This window comes from Leucoraja erinacea, unplaced genomic scaffold (genome assembly GCF_028641065.1).
Source record: "Leucoraja erinacea ecotype New England unplaced genomic scaffold, Leri_hhj_1 Leri_724S, whole genome shotgun sequence".
In the NCBI taxonomy this organism is placed as follows: Eukaryota; Metazoa; Chordata; class Chondrichthyes; order Rajiformes; family Rajidae; genus Leucoraja; species Leucoraja erinaceus.
The window spans coordinates 51,355-75,105 of NW_026576646.1; the positions used below are offsets into that span (position 1 = coordinate 51,355).

At 47.4% G+C, this 23,751-nt stretch overlaps 1 protein-coding gene across 1 annotated transcript in view; it reads right to left on the minus strand.

The window, feature by feature from the left end:
• The window catches only part of LOC129694615 (UPF0687 protein C20orf27 homolog), a 44,855-nt gene extending 23,119 nt beyond the window's left edge, over positions 1-21,736 (minus strand). Inside the window, exon 1 of the mRNA XM_055631346.1 lies at positions 21,541-21,736. Within this exon, the coding sequence (XP_055487321.1) occupies positions 21,541-21,736 (196 nt within the window). The remainder of the gene's footprint in view (positions 1-21,540) is intronic.
• Positions 21,737-23,751: the final 2,015 nt, after the last annotated feature.

Consider the following 23,751-nt stretch of genomic DNA (forward strand, 5'->3'; position numbering starts at 1 on the left):
TGTTTACTATGTTTATTTCAATTATTGTGTCTTTCTGTGATTCCACACCGCTGCTTTGAAGTATGTCGCGTAATCCCTCATCGTAAATCCTCATAAAATTAAAATCAAACTTTGAACTGGTAAGTTCTCGTTTAATCTTACAATTATTCAGCGTATGATCAACCTGTGTCAATAAATCCTGGACCTTGATAACATAAAGCTTAACCATGCACACTACAGATTGATGCAAGCATGTTTTCTGTGAAGGACCGAACATTATCATGGCACGGCCATAGCATTTGTCGTTATTGCTATTGGTACAGAAACACTCTCGCTTCCCACATAGTAAAGAGTAGGAGTAAACGGGTCCTTTTCACAATGGCAGGCAGTGACGTGGGGTACTGCAAGGCTCAGTGCTGGGACCCCAGCTATTTACACTATATATTAATGATTTGGACAAGGGAATTGAATGCAACATCCCCAAGTTTGCGGATGACTGGGGGGCAGTGTTAGCTGTGAGAAGGATTGCTAGGAGGCTGCAATGTGACTTGGAAAGGCTGGGTGATTGGGCAAATGCATGGCAGATGCAGTATAATGTGGATAAATGTGAGGTTATCCACTTTGGTGGCAAAAACAGGAAAGTAGACTTTATCTAAATGGTGGCTGATTGGGAAAAGGGGAGATTCAATGAGACCTGGGTGTCATGGTACACCAGTCATTGAAAGTAGGCATGCAGGTGCAGCAGGCAGTGAAGAAAGCGAATGGTATGTTAGCATTCATAGCAAAAGGATTTGAGTATAGGAGCAGGGAGGTTCTACTGCAGTTGTACAGGGTCTTGGCGAGACCACACCTGGAGTATTGCGTACAGTTTTGGTCTCCTAATCTGAGGAAAGACATTCTTGCCATAGAGAGAGTACAGAGAATGTTCACCAGACTAATTCCTGGGATGGCAGGACTTTCATATGAAGAAAGACTGGATAGACTCGGCTGGAATTTAGGAGATTGAGGGGGATCTTATAGAAACTTACAAAATTCTTAAGGGGTTGGACAGGCTAGATGCAGGAAGATTGTTCCCGATGTTGGGAAAGTCCAGAACAAGGGGTCACAGTTTAAGGATAAAGGGGAAATCCTTTAGGACCAAGGTGAGAAAAACATTTTTCACACAGAGAGTGGTGAATCTCTGGAACTCTCTGCCACAGAAGGTAGTTAGGGCCAGTTCATTGGCTATATTTGGTTAGATGTGGCCCTTGTGGCTAAAGGGATCAGGGGGTATGGAGAGAAGGCAGGTACGGGATACTGAGTTGAATGATCAGCCATGATAATATTGAATGACGGTGCAGGCTCGAAGGGCCGAATGGCCTAGTCCTGCACCTATTTTCTATGTTTCTATAATTTATGCGCAACAAAATATCCAGGTTGAAGGAATTTTCCTAAGGCATTTTATGATAATAGCTGTTAAAACTGACTATACCCATCTGACAGGTTAAACATTACACTAACTAGCAAGAGATGGCCAAAGGACATAATGCAGCAAATGTTCTTTTGGGAATATATTTAAAGATGTCAAGACGCCACATTATCGGACATTCTTACCCAGTTTGTAAGCAACAATTGAAAAGGTAGGGGTGTGTGAATCAGTGCAGGATGGATAGATGGTGGTGGTGGGGGAGAGGGGGGGGGTGGCTTGAGAAGGCAATCGGTGTGGATTGGATGGTTTGAGGCAGGAGAATGAATGCGTGTTGGTTGAAGTAGGTAAAATTGTGAGGGGAGAGTGCGGGGGATGACAGTGGGTTGAAGGGGGGGGATCTGTGCAGGATGGATGGGGGAGCGCTGTTGGATGAAGGGGAGGAGCAGTGCAGGATGGATGAGAAGGGGGGTCAGTACAGGATGAATTGGGGGACCAGTGTAAGATTGATGGGGAGTGGCAGGAGAATCAATGTGAGGTGGATAGGGAGATCAGTGCAGGATGTATAGATGGGGGTGTGGGGGGAGTAGATGAGGAGGGGAGCACAGGGGACTGAATAGAGGCAGGAATGGGGATCAGTGCGGGATGGAGAGGAGGTATCTCAGGATAAGGGGAGTGGAGGGGCGTACGAGAGAGAGAGAGAAAGAGAGAGAGAGATAAATAAAGGGGCAGAGGAGGTGGGAAGGAAGGCCAGTGCTCCTCGGACAGCACCGGAATCATCGCTGCCATGGGCGTCTCTGTCAGGCACGGAAATCGCTGTGAAAATATAGAGGGGACCGGGGGTTAGCGAGCGCATGCGCATACTCACACACGCGCGCGAGGATTCGGAGGCCCCGTGAACGGTAATTTCAGCTCAATCCAGCGCTAAATGCAGCTGAACTCTGCCTGTCTCGCCGACAGCCCTGTCTCAATCCAGACAGGGACAGGCAGAGTGAGCTGGGTTTAGCGCTGCTTCTCTACACTGGCTGTGGGCCTAGGGGCACCGCTCCAGTCTGACTCCCGACGCCTCTGGCCACCTGCGGGCGTGGGGACGGGGATGGTCCAGTGGCGGTTCAGCAGCGATTGCAGCGCCGGAGACCGGGATCGATCCTGGCTGCGGTGCAGGTCTGCCGAGAGTGTTTTGGCACGTCTCCCCTCCTCCAATCACTGCGCCCTATCCTCACCCCCCCTCCACTCTACTTCCGCCTCTGACCGACACCTCCCTCCTCCAAGGGTTTGCTTTGAAAGCGGAGTGGCAGCAGCAGCCGTTATCAGGCCGGGCGGGGTGCAGGAGGAGGAGGAGATGGAGCCGTCGCCGCTGCTACTGTGCTCCGACCCTCCGTCACGCCACACTTAACATCTTTCCCACAACCTAAGATCTTATAGCGGAGCTCCGCTATAAGATCTTTGCCCACAACCGTCGCCGACACAAAACGTCACGCTGCCGGACCCACGGAGTTACTCCAATTTTTTTGTGTCTATCTTCGGTATAAACCAAGTTGCCAAGCCGGGTAAAAGTGACTCGCCATTTAGGTTGCCCGGCGGCACTTTGAGTGGTCAGTGGCACCCAGCCAACTGTTAATTTCGAGCCCTGCTGAGGCTATGACCTCTGGTCCTAGACTCTCCCACTGGTGGAAACATCCTCTCCACGTCCACTCTAGCCAGGCCTTTCACTATTCAGTGAGTTTCAATGAGGTACCCCCTCATCCTTATAAACTCCAGCAAGTACAGGCCCAGTGCCGTCAAACGCTCATCATACGTTAACCCATTTATTCGTGGGATCATTCTCGTAAGCCTCCTCCAGAGCCGGCACATCCTTCCTCAGATATGGGGCCCAAAATGGTTCACAATACATGCAGACAACATCCTCATTAACCTTGTATAGGTCCAGTTCTATAAGATCATCTCTCAGCTTTCTGCACTACACGATTGATGCCACAGAGGGTAGTTGATGCCACAGAGGGTAGTTGAGGCCAGTTCATTGGCTATATTTAAGAGGGAGTTAGATGTGGCCCTTGTGGCTAAGGGGATCAGGGGGTATGGAGAGAAGGCAGGTACGGGATACTGAGTTGGATGATCAGCCATGATCATATTGAATGGCGGTGCCGGCTCGAAGGGCCGAATGGCCTACTCCTGCACCTAATTTCTATGTTTCTATGATCATATAGAAACATATAAAATTCTTAAGGGATTCGACAGGGTCAATTCAGGAAAAATGTTCCTGATGTTGGGGGAGCCCAGAACCAGGGGTCACAGTTTAAGAATAAGGGTGTAGGCCATTTAGGGCTGAGATGAGTAAAAACTTTTTCACCCAGAGAGTTGTGAATCTGTGGATTTCTCTGCCACAGAAGTAAGTGGAGGCCAATTCACTGGATGTTTTCAAGAGAGTTAGATTTAACTCTTAGGGGTAAAGAAATCATGAGATATGGGCAGATGGAAGGAACGGGGTACTGATTTTGCATGATCAACCATGATCGTATTGAATGGTGGTGCTGGCTCGAAAGGCCGAATGGCCTACTCCTGCACCTATTTTCTATGTTTCTATGGAATAAAATGCTGGCCTGTCCAACCACTCCCTGAAGCTCAGGCCCTTGTGTCCTGGCCATATCCTCGTAAATCTTATCGGCATTCTTTCCAACTTAATGGTACCCTACCGTTCAGCGACACTTAATGAAAGCAATTGAAACGCTCACAATTTCAGTTGCACTTAAAGGCTAATTTACAAAATGACTGTGTAGTGAGAGCAGTGTGAAACACCAGCTATTACAATGCAAATGCTATTCAGCCCAGCGGCAATTTCACAAACGACTTGCAGTGTGAATCTGTAGTGTGAATCTAAACAGTGGAGGGAAATAAAAAGGCTGCAGAGAGCTTTACTAAACAAAGCATGTCGAACCAAGTTGTTTTTTCACATAGTCATACAGCATGGAAACAGGCCCTTTGGCCCAACTTGCCCACACCTGCCAACATGTCTCATCTACACTAGACTGACCTGCTGGCGTTTGGCCCGTATCCCTCTAAACCTGTCACACCCATGTACCTGTCTAACTGTTTCTTAAATGTTGGGATAATCCCAGCCTCAACTACTACCCCTTGCAGCTCGTTCCACACACCCACCACCCTTTGCGTGGAAACGTTACTCTTCAGATGCTTATTCAATTTTTCCCCCCTTACCTTAAACCTATGATCTGGTTCTCGATTCGTCAACTCTGGGCAAGAGACTCTGTGCGTCTACCTGATCTATTCCTCTCATGATTTTATACACCTCTATAAGGTCACCCCTCATCCTTCTGTGTTCCAAGGAATAGTCTTAGAGTTATACAGTGATACAGTGTGGAAACAGGCCCTTCGGCCCAACTGGCCCACAATGTCCCAGTTACCCGAGTACAACTTGCCTGCACTTGGTCCATACTCCTCCAAACTTGGCCTATCCATGTACCTGTCTAACTGTTTCTTAAACGATGGGATAGTCCCAGCCTCAACTGCCTCCTCTAGCAGCTTGTTCCATTCACCCACCACCCTTTTGTGTGAAAAAGTTACCCTCGGATTCCTATTAAATCTTTTCCCCTTCACCTTGAAACCATGTTCTCTGGTCCTCGATTCCCCTACTCTGGGCAAAATACTCTGTGCATCTACCCGATCTATTCCTCTCATGATTTTGTATACCTCTATATGATCTCCCCTCATCCTCCTACACTCCATGGAATAGAGACCCAGCCTACTTAACCTCCACTTGTAGGTCACACCCTCTAGTCCTGGCAACATCCTCGTAAATATTTTCTGAACACTTTCAAGCTTGACAATATCTTTCCTATAACATGGTTCCCCGAATTGAACACAATATTCTAGATGCGATCTCACCAACGTCTTATACAACTGCAACTGCCCCCAACTTATATACTCAATACTCTGACTGATGAAGGCCAAAGTGTCAAAAGCCTTTTTGACCACCTTATCTACCTGCGACTCGACCTTCAAGGAACCATGCACCTGTACTGCTAGATCCCTCTGCTCTACATCACTACCCAGAGGCCTACCATTTACTGTGTAGGTCCTATCCTTGCTCTACGTCCCAAAATGCAACACCTCACACTTCTCTGTATTAAATTCCATCAACCATTCCTCTGCCCACTGGGCCAATCGATCCAGATCCTGCTGCTGCAATCGTTCACAACCATCTTCACTATCTGCAAAACCACTCACTTTTGTATCATCAGCAAACTTGCTAATCTTGCCCTGTATGTTCTCATTCAAATCATTGATGTCGATGACAAACAGTAATGGGCCCAGCACCGAACCACTAGTCACAGTCGTCCAGTTTGAGAAGCAACCTTCCACCATCACCCTCTGCTTCCTTCAATGGAGCTAATTTGCTATCCATTCGGCTATCTCTCCTTGGATCCCATGTGATCTAACCTTCCAGAGCAGCCTACCATGCGGAACCTTGTTGAATGCTTTACTGATGTTGTGATGTACACAACATCTACAGCTCTGCTCTCATCAACATTTTTGGTTACGTCTTCAAAAATATCAATCAGGTTTGTGAGACACGACCTCCCACATACAAAACCATGCTGACAGTCCCTAATCAGCCCTTGTCCATCCAAATGCCTGTATATCCTATCCCTCAGACTACTCTCCAGTAACTTACCAACTACAGATGTTAAGCTCACCGGCCTATAGTTCCCAGCATTTTCCCTGCAGCCCTTCTTGAAAAGAGGAACAACATTTGCCATCCTCCAGTCTTCCGGCACCTCTCCTGTATTTAAGGACGACTCGTAAATTTCAACCAGGGCACCGGCAATTTCCACTCTGGTTTCCCGCAATGTCCTCTGATATATCAGATCAGGCCCTGGAGATTTGTCTACCTTCAAACACGACACTACCTTCAATACTTCTTAAATGGTAACCAGTGACTGCTTCACTTTCCTCCATCTTACTGTCTTTCTCCTCTGTAAATACAGAGGAGAAATACTCATTTCGGACCTTGCCCATCTCCTGTAGCTCCACATAGAGGTGACCGCTTTGATTCCTGGAGTCCCAGCCTACTCAACCTCTCTCAGTTCTTGTTCATTGATTCAATTGTTAATTTCACTCTCCCACCCCATCTCTCCACACACTCAAACCCAAAAGGTGAGAGGGAAAAGATTTAATAGAACCCGAGGGGTAACTTTATTTCACCAAGGGTGACCTGTGTATGGAACGAGCTGCCGGAGGAGGTTGTAGGGACTATCGCAACGTTTGAGAAGCATTGCAACAGGCACATGTATAGGACACGTGTAGAGGGATATGGGTCAAACGAGGGCAGGTGGGACTAGTGCAGCTGGGGCATGTCGGCCGGTGTGGGCAGGTTGGGTCGATGGGCCAGTTTTCACACTGTATCACTCTATGACTCGACTCAGTGCAGTTGTGGAGCCGGTGCCTGCCTCTCATGGTGATCGCCAGTGAATAATGGTTCGATTCTGGAACCAAGGTTGTTGCTAGGCAACGGGCAGCTTGGGACATAGCATCATGTTTGTAATATTGCTTTCATCCGTTTAGCTCTATGAGGGAATTTTAATCATTTACGAGAAACAAAAATTAGGCTTGAAATTCAATTACCGATCAATGTCGTGTGCTGCCCGGGGAATGTGTGCTGCAACATGGAACTATAAACGTGTAGTCACTTCTTTCAAAGATAGACACAAAATGCTGGAGTAATTCAGCAGGACAGGCAGCATGAGATGAGGAAAAACTTTTTCACCCAGAGAGTGAATCTGTGGAATTCTCTGACACAGAAGTCAGTGGAGGCTAATTCACTGGAGGTTTTCAAGAGAGATTTAGAAATAGCTCTTAGGTCTAACAGAATCAATGGATATGGGGAGAAAGCAGGAACGGGGTACTGATTCAGGAAGATGAGCCATGATCATATTGAATGGTAGTGCTGGCTTGAATGGGCCGAATGACCTACTACTCCACCAATTGGCTATGTTTCTACGTTTCTATCTCTGGAGAGAAGGAATAGGTAACACGTTCTTCAGACTGATTTCAGGGGAGAGGGAGATACAGAGATTAAGAAGTGTGAAGGTATGAAAATGGGACAAAGGGAATGGAGATCAAGGAAAATGTAAAATAATTCATTGTTAGCTGGGAGAAGGTAACAGCAAGGCAAACAGAGATAAAATGTAGTAGGAGACAGTAAGACTAGTGGGAGAACTGGGAAGGGGAGGGGATGGAGAGAGAGGTAAAGCAAGGGTCACTTGATATTAGAGAAGTCAATGTTCATACCGATGGGCTGTAAGCTGCCCAAGTGAAATATGAGGTGCTGTTCCTCCAATTTGCACTTGGCCTCACTCTGACAATGGAGGAAGCCCAGGACAGAAAGGTCAGTGTGGGAATGGGAGGGGGAGTTAAAGAGTTTTGCAACTGTATCTTTAAATTTTACTTTGGAGTCACGTGAGTGACTACGTGAAGAACCCACCCAGTGCGCAGGCGCGGCATTACGCCAGCAGCGCAACAGCGGCGGCAGCTGGAGCCAGGCTCTCCAGCTGCAGGATAAAGACAAGACCTCAGGTAAGTGAGTCTTTTGTATTGCAGAGAAGTCGCTAGCATGGCTACCCGCAAGCGACCAACTAAACGGACTGCCTGCCCAACTCCCCCCGAGGAAGGGTCGACATCTGGGCGGCAGCCACTGGCGGCGGAGGAGCAATTTGAGCGCTCCCGTACACCCGACCCCGAGCCGCTCCCTGTGCTGCCGACTTCAACACCTCGCACAGGGAGGAAATCCACCCGTAAAACGGACCGGCCGGTGGTCTCCGACTCGTCGGAGGAACGGGAACACTCTCCACCGGCTAAACGGGGAGACAGCCGCTTAAGCTGCATGAGGCAGCTCCTCGAGCAAATGCTCGAGCAGGAGATGCAGGCAAGGCATCACCAGGGAGGACGGGCTGAGGCCTCCTCCAAACCGTCACCTCACCCCTCTGCTCCCTCCTTGTTTGAGGGCAGCAAGGGAGGCCAGGACTGGGCTGGCTTATCGCAGGGGCAGGCGGACGACTGCACAAGTATGCCAGGGGAGCAGGAGGAAGAAGAGCTGCTGGGTGTGGTCAACAGATATGCGGCGCCCCCGAGGGCCGGGAGAATGCTGAACCCAAAAATGGCGGCAAGCATAAACCGGCTCTCCAACAAACCTCTCCAGGAGAAAGTACTCCAGGAGGCTCTCGAGACGTATACGGCACCCGAGAACTGTCAAGACCGTCAATGGCCAGATATGGAGCCAGCTAGGCCAACACATAAGGAGCCAGGAGCTGAAGATGCAGCGCATCCTGAAGCTCCATACATGAAGCCCAGGACAGAAAGGTCAGTGTGGGAATGGGAGGGGGAGTTAAAGAGTTTTGCAACTGTATCTTTAAATTCTACTAGACCAAGTGTGACCCGTTGGTCCCTGTCACACGGGAGGCCTGGTCCCCCAATGCAACACGTTCCCAATGCAATATTCCACCATTCACCCATAACCCACACGAGAGGCCTGGTCACCCAATGCAACCCGTTCCCCAATGCAATATTCCACCACTCACCCGTTTTCCCCATATTCCACACTCACCCATAACCCACACGGGAGGTCTGGTCCCCCAATGCAACCCCTTCCCCAAGGCAATATTCCACCACTTACCCGTTCCCCCATATTCCACACTCACCCATAGCCCCCAACTGTGCAGGGGCTTATCCCCAGCACAACCTCCCCCTACTCTTGCTTCGAGGACTTTAAAACATAATGCAATTGCCCCTCCCCCTCCTGTTCAGGTAAAAACTTGGCGGAGCTTGGCGCACTCAGTGTTCCTCAATTGCAACTTTGTATGCAACTTTGTTGCTAGCAGGGCCAGCAAGGATTTAGCTGTTAAATTCTTCTTAAACTTGAATTTTTAAACATAAAAATCATGAATAACTTGTGAAATATAACATCAATGTGAACGGTACTTTATAGGAACGACCGCAGGACAAATGTGAGTAAGATGGTGCAAAGACTTTTTGCGCTACCATGTCCATTTTGGCGTAGATCCTAGATCACAGATAGATAGATAGATAGATAGATAGATAGATAGATAGATAGATAGATAGATAGATAGATAGATAGATAGATAGATAGATAGATAGATAGATAGATAGATAGATAGATAGATATATACTAGGTGTGGTTGATGCTGTTGTAGACATGGGCTGCAAGATGGTTTGGAAGAAGGTAATTTAGAGGCATAGTGACAAAGCATGGAAAGAGGCTCTTTGGCTCAACTTGCCCATACCAACCAACATAGAAACATAGAAAAATAGGTGCAGGAGTAGGTGAATCAGCCCTTCGAGCTGGCACCGCCATTCAATATGACCATGGTTGATCATCTAAAATCAGTACCCCATTCCTGCTTTTTCCCTCGATTCCATTAGCCCTAAGAGCTAAATCTAACTCTGTCTTGAAAACATCCGGTGTACTGGCCCCCACTGCCTTCTGTGGAATAGAATTCCACAGATTAACAACTCTCTGGGTGAAAACGTATTTGCTCATCTCAGTCCTAAATGGCCTGCTCCTTATTCTTAAACTTTGACCCCTGGTTCTGGACTCCCCCAACATGGGGAATATTTTTCCTGCATCTACCCTTAAGAATCTTATATTTTCCTATAAGATATCCTCTCATCCTTCGAAATTCCAGTGAATGCCCGTACTAAGCTTGTTCCACCTACCCATGTTTGGCCCATATCTCTCACGAAGTCAGAGTGGAATACAGCGCGGAATGCGGCCCTTTGGCCTATCTTGCCCACACCGACCGCCAAGTCCCATCTACACTAGGGGGTTGGTGGGGTCGCCACCATCGCTGCTGGCAAATTCATTTCACTTCGGGTGCATGTGACGAATAAAATTGACTTTGACTTTGACACTATGTGCACCAGCCTGCGTTTGGCCCACATCCCTCTAAACCTGTCCTCTCCTGTCTAAATGCTTCTTAAACGTTGGGATAGTCCCTGCCTCAACTACCTTCTCCGGCAGCTCATTCCATACACACACAACCTTTTGTGTGAAAAATGTACCCCTCAGGTTCCTATAAATCTTTTTTCTCCTCACCATAAACCTATATCCTCTGGTTCTTGATTTTCCTACTCTGGGCAAGAGACTGTTCATTTACCTGGTTTAATCCTCTCATTATTTTATACACCTCCATAAGATCACCCATTCATCCTCTTGCGCTCCAAGGAATAAAGTCCCAGTCTACTCAACCTCTCCCTACTGCTCAGACCCTCTAGCCCTGGCAACATCCTCGTAAAAGTTACCCCTCAGATTCCTATTAAATCTTTTCCCCTTCACCATAAACCTATGTTCTCTGGTCTTCTCTGTACCCTTTCCAGTTCAACAACATCTTTCCTATAACATGGTAACCAATACTGAACATAATACTCTAAAAGCACAATACTCTACAACTGCAACATGAAATCCCATCTTTTGTATTCAATATGTGCCAAATGCCTTTGTGACATAGAAACATAGAAACATAGAAATTAGGTGCAGGAGTAGGCCATTCGGCCCTTTGAGACTGCACCGCCATTCAATATGATCATGGCTGATCATCCAACTCAGTATCCTGTACCTGCCTTCTCTCCATACCCCCTGATCCCTTTAGCCACAAGGGCCACATCTAACTCCCTCTTAAATATAGCCAATGAACTGGCCTCAGCTACCTTCCGTGGCAGAGAATTCCACAGATTCACCACTCTCTGTGTGAAAAATATTTTTGTAATCTCGGTCCTAAAGGATTTCCCCATCCTTACACTGTGACCCCTTGTTATGGACTATCAACTAACATCCAACATCGGGAACAATCTTCCTGCATCTAGCCTGTCCAACCCCTTAAGAATTTTGTAATTTTCTATAAGATCCCCCCTCAGTCTTCTAAATTCTAGCGAGTACAAGCCGAGTCTATCCAGTCTTTCTTCATATGAAAGTCCTGACATCCCAGGAATCAGTCTGGTGAACCTTCTCTGTACTCCCTCTATGGCAAGAATGTATTTTTCTCAGATTAGGAGACCAAAACTGTACGCAATACTCCAGGTGTGGTCTCACCAAGACCCTGTACAACTGCAGTAGAACCTCCCTGCTCCTATACTCAAATCCTTTTGCTATGAATGCTAACATACCATTCGCTTTCTTCACTGCCTGCTGCACCAGCAGGCACAGGTGACCACTCTATCTACCTGTGATGCCACTTTCAATGAACTGTGTTCCTGCACTCCTAGATCCCTCCGCTCTACAACACTCCCCAGAGCCTGACCGTTCACTGCATAGGTTCAGACCATGTTAGATTTTCCAAAATGCAACACGTTCACAAGTTATAGGACTAGAATTAGGCCATTCGACCCATCAAGTCTTTTCCGCCATTCAATCATGACTGATCTCTACCTCCTAATCCCATTTTCATGCCTTCTCCCAATAACCCTGACGTCTGTTCTAATAAAGAATTTGTCTATCTCTGCCTTAAAAAGATCCACTAACTTGGCCTCCACAGCCTACTGTGGCAATGAGTGTCATAGATTCACCACCCTCTCTCCTCAACTCCTTTCTAAAAGAGCGCTCTTTAATTCTGTGGCTATGACCTCTGGTCCTAGTCTCTCCCACAAGCGGAAACATCCTCTCCACATCCACTCTATCTATGCCTTTCATTATTCTGTACATTTCAATGAGGTCCACCCTCAAACTTCTAAACACCTCACCAGGGTCTATGGCGTTACAAGAAAGCAACTCTACTGCGGCGCCACCCTGCTGCCAGTGGGGAGCAGCATAGACTATCCACATTTCTCCATAGAAGTTGCCTGACCCGCTGAGTTACTCCAAGGAACTGACATGCCGGTTTAGAATGATTTCTGGATAGCTACGGGGAGAAGTTGGTCAGATTTGGATTAACCATATAATGAATATAACAATTACAGCACGGAAACAGGCCATCTCGACCCTTCTAGTCCGTGCCGAACACATAATCTCCCCTAGTCCCATATACCTGCGCTCAGACCATAACCCTCCATTCCCTTCCCATCCATATAACTATCCAATTTATTTTTAAACGATAAAAACAAACCTGCCTCCACCACCTTCACTGGAAGCTCATTCCACATAGCTACCACTCTCTGAGTAAAGAAGTTCCCCCTCATGTTACCCCTAAACTTCAGTCCCTTAATTTTCATGTCATGTCCCCTTGTTTGAATCTTCCCTACTCTCAGTGGGAAAAGCTTTTCCACGTCAACTCTGTCTATCCCTCTCATCATTTTAAAAACCTCTATCAAGTCCCACCTTAACCTTCTGCGCTCCAAAGAATAAAGCCCTAACTTGTTCAACCTTTCTCTGTAACTTAGTTGCTGAAACCCAGGCAACATTCTACTAAATCTCCTCTGTACTCTCTCTATTTTGTTGACATCCTTCCTATAATTAGACGACCAAAATTGTACACCATACTCCAGAATTGGCCTCACCAATGCCTTGTACAATTGTTTTCTCTTGAACGCAGGATGTTGCAGGAGACCAGATAGAGGTATATAATATTATGAGGCATAGCTAGGGTAAACAGATTGAATCTTTCCACAGGATGATCGGATCAAATACTAGAAGTCGTAGCTTTAAGGTGCAAGGGGCAGGCATTGTAACAGCATTTTAAAGACACCTAGACAGGTAAATGGGTAGGAAAAGCGAAGAAGAATACTGGCCAAGTGCGGGTAAATGGGATTAGCTTAGTTGTGGCATCTCGGTCAGCATGGACAAGTTGGGCCGAGCGGCCTGCTTCTGTTCGTATGCCTCTATGTCTACCCAATGCTGAACCAGACTGAAATACATTATCTCATAGCCACCGAGTGATACAGTGTGGAAACAGGCCCTTCAGCCCAACTTGCCCACACGGACCAACATGTCCCAACTACACTAGTCACAACTAATAGGGCAGCATGGTGGCACAGCGGTAGAGTTGCTGCCTTACAGCACAGCGTGTGCAGTCCTGAAGACCCGGGTTTGATCCTGACTCTGGGTGCTGTCTGTACAGAGTGTGTACGTTCTCCCATGACTGTGTGGGTTTTCTACGAGTTCTTCGGTTTCCTCCCACACTCCGAAGGTTTGTAGGTTAATTGGCTTGGCATAAATGCAAAATGTCCCTAGTGTGTGTAGGGTAGTGTTAATGTGCGGGGATCACTGGTCGGTGCGGACTCGGCGGGCCGAAGGGCATGTTTCCGCGCTGTATCCCTAAATTAAACTAAAAAAAAGCTGACTGCGTTTGGCCCATATCACTCTAAACCTGTCTTATCCATGTATCTGTCTAATTGTTTCTTAAGCATTGTGGTCAGCAGTAACAAAGATTGGTTAGAGTCCAGAGAACAAGCTTCGATTAAGTATGCACATCAACAACAATCATTACTTAATGGAGAAAAAAGTCAAAACCACTTAACAGCGTAATCGGAATGAAAATTGATGAGTCGTTATAGGAGTGATCCCAACAAAACTCCTCTGAGCTGCTTCATAGCTGACATATGCTGGTTCAGGGAAGAACTTTGGACTTGGTGTGTAAGAAGGAACTGCAGATGCTGGTGCACACCGAAGATAGACACAAAATGCTGGCGTAACTCAGAGGGACAGGCAGCATCTCTGGAGAAAATGAATGGGTGGCGTTTCGGGTCGGGTCCCTTCTTCAGACCCAACCCTCAAACCAAAAAGTCACCAATTCCTTCTTTCCAGAGATGCTGCCTGTCCCGCTGGGTTTCTCCTGCATTTTGGGTCTAACGTGGGAAGCCAACAATGGGTGGCAAGTGGTGGCAAAGGCACAATGGTGCTTGATAGTCACGTGCAAAGTATACCTCACTATAAACCAATGTCCTCTGGTTTAGGTCAGTTTAGTTTAGAGATACAGCACATAAACAGGCCCTTCGGCCCACTGGGTCCGTGCCGACCAGCAATCCCCACACACTAACACTACCCTCCACACAGTAGGGACAATTTTTTTTTGACATTTACATTTAGATTTGGCTCTAATCTAATTCAACAAGCTCTGCGGAGCCTCCTAGTTAGTGTGACCTTACCTTGTAACATATTTACCAAGCTGTCAAAGAGGAATAATTATTTAGTTAAGTCTTCTGAGAGATGGAATCTTTAATCTGTGACCACCACTGGCCTAACAACCTTCCGAGAATTTTCCAGTTTTGCCACCACTTGCTGCCATTTGTTGGTCTCTATATCTCCAGATCCCAAACTTTAGTTTAGTTTAGAAACTATTATTTATTATGTAAAAGAATATGTGTGTTATGATTGTGTTTATAATTTGTTTGGTTGTTTTGTTGTTTGTCTTTTGCACAAAAGTCCGCGAGCATTGCCACTTTCATTTCACTGCACATCTCGTGTGTGTATGTGACAAATAAACTTGACTTGACTTGACTTGACTTGAAATACAGCACGGAAACAGGTCCTTCGGCCCAGAGTCCAAACCGACCAGCAACCCCCGCACATTAACACTATCCTACACACACAATTTTTACATTTTCACTAAGCCAATTAACTTACAAACCTGCACGTCTTTGGAGTGTGGGAGGAATCCGAAATTCTCGGAGAAAACCCACGCTGGTCACGGGGAGAACGTACAAACTCCGTACAGACAGCACCCGTAGTCGGGATCGAACCCAGGTCTCTGGCGCTGTAAGGCAGCAACTCTACTGCTGCACCACCAGGCAACTTAGGGAAGTTCTTCCCTAAACCAGTACATGTTAACTAAGAGGGACTGTTTTTTGGAGCGCAGGAGGATGAGGGGTGATCTTATCGAGGTGCATAAAATCATGAGGGGGATAGATCAGATGGATGCACTCTTGCCTAGAGTAGGGGAATTGAGGACCAGAGGACATAGGTTTAAGGTGAAGGGGGAAAGGTTTGATAGAACCTGAGGGGTAACTTTTTCACGAGTAGGGTGGTGGGCGTATGGGACGAGCTGCCAGAGAAGGTAATTGACAGGTGCATGGACGGGGCAAGTTCAGAGGGAAATGGGCCAAGTGCAAGCAGGTGGGACTAGTGTAGATGGGACATATTGGCCGGTGTGGGCAAGTTGGTCCAAAGGGCCTGTTTCCACGCTGTATGAATCTATGTCTCTAGGCTCAGAGGAGTTTTGTTGGAATGACTCCTGTAACGACCCATATCAATGTCCAATCCGATTATGCTGTTAAGTGTTTTAGGACTTTTTCCTCCATGAAGTAATGATTGTTATTGATGTGGGTACTTAATCGAAGCTTGTTCTCTGGACTCTAACCAGTCTTTATTACTGCCGACCACAATGTTTCCAGACATAATTACTCGGAGGGACATTAGAAGCTCTTAAAGTAGCCAAACTCAGTGATTTAGTTTAGTTTATTGTCAGGGCCTATAGACAGTGTACGCTGATGGAACTGAGGAAGGTCAACACTTCACTGCAATCAGCTCTCAGGAAAAAAGTGGGACCTTCTCTCTGTTTATCAACTGGTAAAAGTTAGAAGCAACAAGTTTGAGCCACAAACAGGGTGGCACGGTGGAGCAGCGGTAGAGTTGCTGCCTTACAGCGCTTGCAGCGCCGGAGATCCGGGTTCGATCCCGACTACGGATGCTGTCTGTACGAAGCTTGTACGTTCTCCCCGTGACCACATGTGTTTTCTCCGAGATCTTCAGTTTCCTCCCAGACTCCAAGTACAGGTTTATAGATTAATTGGCTCGGGATTGTGTATAGACAAAAGGTTCAGGAGTAGGCCATTCGGCCCTTCGAGCCAGCACCGCCATTCAATGTGATCATGGCTGATCATCCCCAATCAGTACCACATTCCTGCCTTCTCCCCATATCCCCTGACTCCGCTATCTTTAAGAGCCCTATCTAGCTCTCTCTTGAAAGTATCCAGAGAACCAGCCTCCGAGGCAGAGAATTCCACAGACTCACAACTCTCTGTTTGAAATACTTGGCATAAGTATCAATTGTCCCTAGTGTGTGTAGGCTTGTGCTAATCTGCGGGGATCGCTGGTCGGCGTGGACCTGGTGGGCCAGAAGGACCTGTTTCCTCACTGTATCTCTAAACTAAACTAAACAGCCAATCTCAAAGCAAGGAAGAGGCCATTCATACCATCCTGCCCATGCTGGCTAGTCTAATCCTCCTGTCCAGCCTCAGAAGCCCAAACAACTCTGACCAGTTTCAGGAAGCGAAGCCATACACATACTTCAGTTTGCCTTGTCTTCGCCAAATTAGAGATGGTTCAAAACTTTAAATTCCTCGGAATCAATGTCACCAATGACCATCACACAAACCAACCTCCCTTCCATCAACTCCATCTACACCTCGCGCTGCCTCGGCAAGGCCAGCAGTATAACCAAGGGCCAGTCTCACCCCGGTCACTCCCCCTTCTCCCCTCTCCTATTGGGCAAAAGGTACAGAATTGTGAAAACACACTCCACCAGATTCTGGGACAGTTTTTTCCCAGCTGTTATTAGGCAACTGAACCATCCTACCACAACTAGAGATCGGCCCTGAACTACCTTCTACCTCATTGAAAACCTGAAACGCTTATTTTCTACCAACAGAAAGACTCAATTGGGAGTTGTTTCGTAACTTGTCATGTGTACAATTTACTGCGTGTTAACCAGTCAAATACAATCAAGCCACCTACAGTGCACAGATAGAAGATAAGGGAATAACGTTTAGTGCAAGGTAAAGCCAGAAAAGTCTGATCGAGGATAGTCCAAGGGTCACCAATGAGGTAGATAGTAGTTCAGGACTGCTCTCTACTTGTTGGTGGATGATTCAGTTGCCTGATAGCAACTGGGAAGAAACTGTCTCTGAATCTGGAGGTAGACAGGAATGCTGGAGAAACTCAACGGGTGAGGCAGCATCTATGGAGGGAAGGAAATAGGCAACGTTTCTAGTCGAGACCCTTCTTCAGACACTGAATCTGGAGGTGTGCGTTTTCACACCGCTATTCCTCCTCTAGCAAGGTAGGGCAGCAACTCTACCGCTGCTCCACCATGCCACCCAATAACCGATTACTTCACCTGATATCCACAGGGGCAAGCCCAAAATCTATCAGAGGATGTTGCCAGGACTCGAGGGCTTGAGCTCTAGGTTGGACAGGCTGAGACTCTATTCCTTGGAGCGCAGGAGGGTGACGGGTGATCTTATAGAGGTGTACAATATAATGAGGGAAAGAGATGGGGTTGATGCACATAATGTTTTACCCAGATTAGGGGAATCACGAACCCGAGGACATAGGTTTAATGTGAGGGGGGAAAGATTAATAGGAACCTGAGGGGCAACTTTTAACACAGTGTCTGATGGGTATATGACAAGATCTGCCGGAGGAGGTAGTTGAGGCATTTAAAATATATTTGGACAGGTACATGGATAGGACAGGTTTAGAAGGATATGGGCCAAATACGGACAGGTGGGACTGGCGTAGATGTGGCATCTTGGACGGCATGGGTAAGTTGGGCCGAAGGGCTTTGCGGATTGACCTTCTTACGATTCTAATCCCTTTCACCTTTTTGTCTATGGCATTTAAAGAGCAACCCAAGTTATCCAATTCGTTTGCCCAGAAAATGTCCCACATTCAGAAAATATCCGTCAGAAAATGTGGAAAGCTACGGGCCAAGTACAGGCAGGTGGGACTAGTGTAGGTGGGACATGTTGGTCGGGTGTGGGCAAGTTGGGTCGAAGGGCCTGTTTCACTATAACTCCATGTATCTATGACTCAAGCAAGTTATGATGTAGTTATGATGTATATGACTCAAGCAAAAATGAAGTTATGATGACCTCCACCATTGCCAAAGAGATGCCTCCTGCAAACTGGAGGAATAGCTCATGACCACCAGAGGTGCCGGGGAGATGGCAGCCCTGCCGGCAGTCTGTTCGTTATTTTTTAGTTGGTTAAACATTTGTTTTAATGGTCTTCGGATTGTTTTATGTGGGGGGGAGGGGGGAGGGGATAGGGGGAAACATTTTTTTCAAGTTCTTACCTTCCCGGCGATGTGATCAATTTTCGGATCACATTCTCCGGGCTCTGTGGCCTATCATCGCTGGAGCTGGGAGCCGCCTCGGACTGTCGTGAGCCCCACCACCATGGGGCGCGGACTTAACATCGGAGCGGATACCTTGCCTGGGATCGTTCCCACCGCGAACTTACCATCAAGGGCTCGCAGTTTCGGGAGAGGCTAGTCGGGAGCTCCAACGTCGCAGAAGATTCAACCAGCCCCAACGCGAGGTCCAATTGCCTGGTGCGGGGGAGCTGACATCCCCCCGATGCAGGAGGGCCCGAACGCCGCCGTCAATTGAGGCTCGAGACTTGAACTTTATTTTGCCTTCCATCACAGTGAGCAATGTGCAGGAGTCACTGTGGTGGATGTTCATGCTAAAATGGGTTTTTGAGTGATTTGTTGCTTTTAATTGTATGACTGACCTGGCCAATGAAATTCCTCGTATGTTGCAAAACATACTTGGCGAATAAAGTGTGATTCTGATTCTGATTCTGATTCTAATTCTGATATCCCACTTGGGTAGTTTACACTGAATTCTCCAATTTTAAATCACACCATTCCCATCGCCTCTCCCTTTTCCTGCACTTACCCCCCACTCCTGTGTTCACCCATTTCACCCACTATCCCATCCCTCTTTCCCACCCCCCACCCCTCATCCCCCCCACCAACAGTATATCCCTCCCTTTAGCACATTTCGCTCCACTTCTCTCTATATCCAAGACCATTTCAGAGAGTCATAGAGTGATACACTGTGGAAACAACTTGCCCACACCGGCCAACATGTCCCAGTTACACTAGTCACACTTGTCTGCGTTTGGACCAACTGGCTGGCGTTTTTACGGACATTTTCAACCTCTCACTTCTGAGGTCTGAGGTTCACACCTGCTTTAAAAGGCCATCAATTATACCAGTGCCCAAGAAGAGCAAGGTGGCGTGCCTCATCGACCAGTGGCACTAATGCCTGTGGTGATGAAGTGCTTTGAGAGTTTGATGATGGCGCAAATCAACTCCTACCTCGACAAAAACCTGGACCCACTGCAGTTCACTTCCCGCCACAACAGATCAACGCTGGATGCGATCTCGTTGGCCCTCCGCTCCGCTCTGGACCACTTGGACAACAAAAACTCATATGTCAGGCTGTTATTCATTGATTACAGCACAGCATTTAATACAATCATCCCCTCCAAGCTGGTTACCAAACTCGTATAACTGGGTCTCTGCGCATCCCTCTGCAATTGGATCCTTGACTTCCTCATTCACAGACCACAGTCTGTTTATATTGGTGGAAATGTGTCAGGCTCGATAACAATCAGCACGGGAGCACCTCAAGGCTGCGTGCTCAGCCCCCTGCTGTACTCACTCTAGACTCATGACTGCGTAGCCAGTCATAGTGCGAACTCCATCATCAAGTTCGCTGACGACAGCACTGTTGTGGGACGTATCACTGATGGGGATGAGTCAGAGTATAGAAGAGAGATCGAGAGCGACTGTCCATATGGTGCCAGCGCAATAACCTGGCCCTCAACACCAGCAAAACCAAGGAACTGATTGTGGACTCTGGAAGGAATAGGATGGGGACCCACAGTCCTTTTTATATCAACGGGTCGATGGATGAAAGGGTCAAGAGCTTCAAATTCCTGGGCATGCACATCTCTGAAGATCTTTCCTGGTCCGAGAACACTGTTGCAATTATTAAGAAAGCAAGTCAGTGCCTCTACTTCCTGAGAAGATTACGGAGAGTCGGTATGTTAAGGAGGACTCTCTCTAACTTCGACAGGTGCACAGTAGAGAGCATGCTGACCGGTTGCATCATGGCTTGGTTCGGCAACTTGAGCGCCCTGGAGCGGAAAAGACTACAAAAAGTAGTAAAAACTGCTCAGTCCATCATCGGCTCTGACATCCCTTCCATCGAGGGGATCTATCGCAGTCGCTGCCTCAAAAAGGCTGGCAGTATCATCAAGGACCCACACCATCCTGGCCACACACTCATCTCCCTGCTACCTTCAGGTAGAAGGTACAGGAGCCTGAAGACTGCAAAGACCAGGTTCAGGAATAGCTATTTCCCCACAGCCATCAGGCTATTAAACTTGGCTCGGACAAAACTCTGAATATTAATAGCCCATTATCTGTTTATTTGCACTTTATCAGTTTATTCCTTCATGTGTCTATATGTTTATATAATGGTATATGGACACACTGATCTGTTCTGTATTCATGCCTACTATGTTCTGTTGTGCTGAAGCAAAGCAAGAATTGCATTGTCCTATCAGGGACACATGACAATAAACTCTCTTGAACTCTTGGTCCATATCTCTCCAAACCTGTCCTATCCATGTGCCGTCTAACTGGGGTCAAGGAAAGAGCGTTCATGTCACAGCCCTGTTTTCACCAATATTTCCACCACCACGTACAAAAAGTGGCAAGACAGACAATTGGCTGAACAATTTCTAATCTTGCGTGTAGACTCGATAAGAAGACCTGTCTAACTGTTTCTTAAATGTTGGGATAGTCCCTGCCACAATTACTTTATCTGTCAGCATGTTCCATACACCCACCACCCTTTGTATGAAAATCTTACCCCTCAGATTCCTTGTAAATCTTTCCCCTTCACCTTAAACCTATGTCCTCTGGTCCTCGATTCACCTATTCTTGGCAAGAGACTCTGTGCATCTACCCGATCTATTCCTCTCATGATTTTATACAGCTCTATAAGATCACTCCTCAGCCCAGCCTACTCAACCTCTGCCTATAGCTCTGACCCTCTAGTCATAGCAACAGCCTCATAAAGGATTTTGTTATTTTTAGATATGTGTTGCAGAAACAGACTCTTTGGCCCACTGGGTCTGCCCCGACCAGTGGCGATCTCCTCATATTAACACTGCCCTACACACACTGAGGACAATTTTTACATTTATACCAAGGCAATTTACCTTCAGACCTGGATGTCTTTGGAGCGTGGGAGGAAACCAAAGATCTGGGAGAAAACCCACGCGGGTGACGGGGGGGAACGTACAAGCCCCCGTAATCAGGATCGAACCCGGGTCTCTGGCGCTGCAAGGCAGCAACTCTACCGCTGCGCCCTAACTTGGAGACGAACCTTACCTTCTGGCACTGGGGTGATCTCGACCACCTTCAAGTAGTGGCTGGGCAGTGGGGTGCAGCAGGAGCTCTGCCCCAAGTTCTGTGACGTCGGCAGCAGGAACGTTATCTCATATTTGTGGCTAATCTTCAAGAATCCCACCTGGAACAAATAAGGCAAGAGATTTAGTTTGGTTCTTAGCTCAGAGTTTAGAAGCATGAGGTGGGGACCTCATTGAAACACAGAATAGTGAAAAGGCTTGGATAGAGTGGATGTGGAGAGGATGTTTCCACTAGTGGGAGAGTCTAGGACGAGAAGTCATAGCCTCAGAATTAAAGGAGGTTCTTTTAGGAAGGAGATGAGGAGAAATGTCTTTAGTCAGAGGGTGGTGAATCTGTGGAATTGATTGATTGATTGATTGATTCTTTTTTCAGGGAATTCAGGGAATTCAGCCACAGAGGCTGTAGAGGCCAAGTCAGTGTTATTTTGAAGGCAGAGATTGATGGATTCTGGATTAGTACGGGTGTTCGTGGTTATGGGGAGAAAGCAGAATGGGGTTAGGAGGGAGAGATAGAACAGCCACGATGGAATGACGGAGTAGACTTGATGGGCTGAATGGCCTAATTCTACTCCTATTCCTTATGACCTTATTATACAGCACGTAAACCATCAATCTCAGTCTGAAGAAGGGTCTCGACCCGAAACATCACCCATTCCTTTTATCCAGAGAAGCTGCCTCACACACAGAGTTACTCCAGCTTTTTGTGTCTACCTTCGGCAGAAACAGGCCCTACGGCTGACCAGCAATCCCTGTTACACTAGCACTATCCTACACACAATAAGGACAGTTTACAATCTTTATTCAAGCCTTCCTAAGAGGGGTCTGGAGGAGGCCCAATCAGAAACGTCACCCAGTCATTTTCTCCAGAGATGCAACCTGACCCACTGAGTTTCTCCAGCACATTGTGTCTACACCCATTCGCAATAGTTCTATGTTATCCTACTTTCTCATCCACTCCCTACAAAATAGGGGGCAATGTACAGAGGCCAATTGACTTACAAATCCAGATGTCTTTAGGGGTACAAGGCAAGGCAGCAGGTAACCGACACGGACACTTCTCTCCCAGATAAATTAAACAACTTCTTTGCTCGTTTTGATGCAACAAACACCACACCCAAGAGGAGAGCCAGCCCCTGCCTACAAACCGACCAGCCAGTCCTGACCATAGACAAAATGGACACACGGAGAATCCTGTCTAAGGTCAACCCGTGGAAAGCAGTCGGACCCGACAACATCCCAGGACGTGTGCTAAAGGAATGTGCTGAGGAGTTAGCAGATGTGCTAACAGACATCTTTAACATCTCCCTTAGTCAGGCCATTGTCCCCACATGCCTCAAAACTTCCACGATAATCCCCATAGCGAAGAAACCAGTGGTTGCCTGCCTAAATGACTACCGCCCTGTCGCCTTGACCCCAATAATAATGAAGTGTTTTGAACGCCTGGTGAAACCCCACATTACTGCCAGCCTCCCCTCATCGTTAGACCCCCTACAGTTTGCCTATCGCCCCCAACCGCTCTACAGAGGATGCCATCTCCACCACGCTGCACACAGTAATCGCGCATCTGGAACACAAGAACACATACGCCAGAATCCTGTACATTGACTTTAGCTCAGCGTTTAATACCATCATCCCACAGAGACTTGTGGAGAAACTAACCCTGCTGGGCCTCAACACCACCCTGTGTCACTGGATCTTGGACTTTCTCACAGAGAGACCGCAGTCAGTCCGTGTTGGCAAGAACACTTCGGGCTCGATCACGCTGAGCACCGGCTCCCCTCAAGGCTGTGTGCTCAGCCCGCTGTTGTTCACACTGCTCACACATGACTGTGCTGCCAGATTCAGGGACAATAAAATCATAAAGTTCGCGGACGACACTACAGTGGTGGGACTCATCAGTGGAGATGACGAAACAAGGTACAGGGAGGAAGTAGAACAACTGGTGGACTGGTGCGGCAAAAATAACCTGGAATTGAATGTCGAAAAAACTAAGGAGATGGTTGTCGACTTCAGGAGGGCGCAGCCAGAGCATACACCGCTCAACATTAGTGGCACTGCAGTGGAGAGAGTGGAGAGCATAAAGTTCCTCGGTGTGCAGATAACGGACAACCTCACCTGGTCCAGGAACACCACTGGGACCGTCAAACGGGCCCATCAGCGACTGCACTTCCTG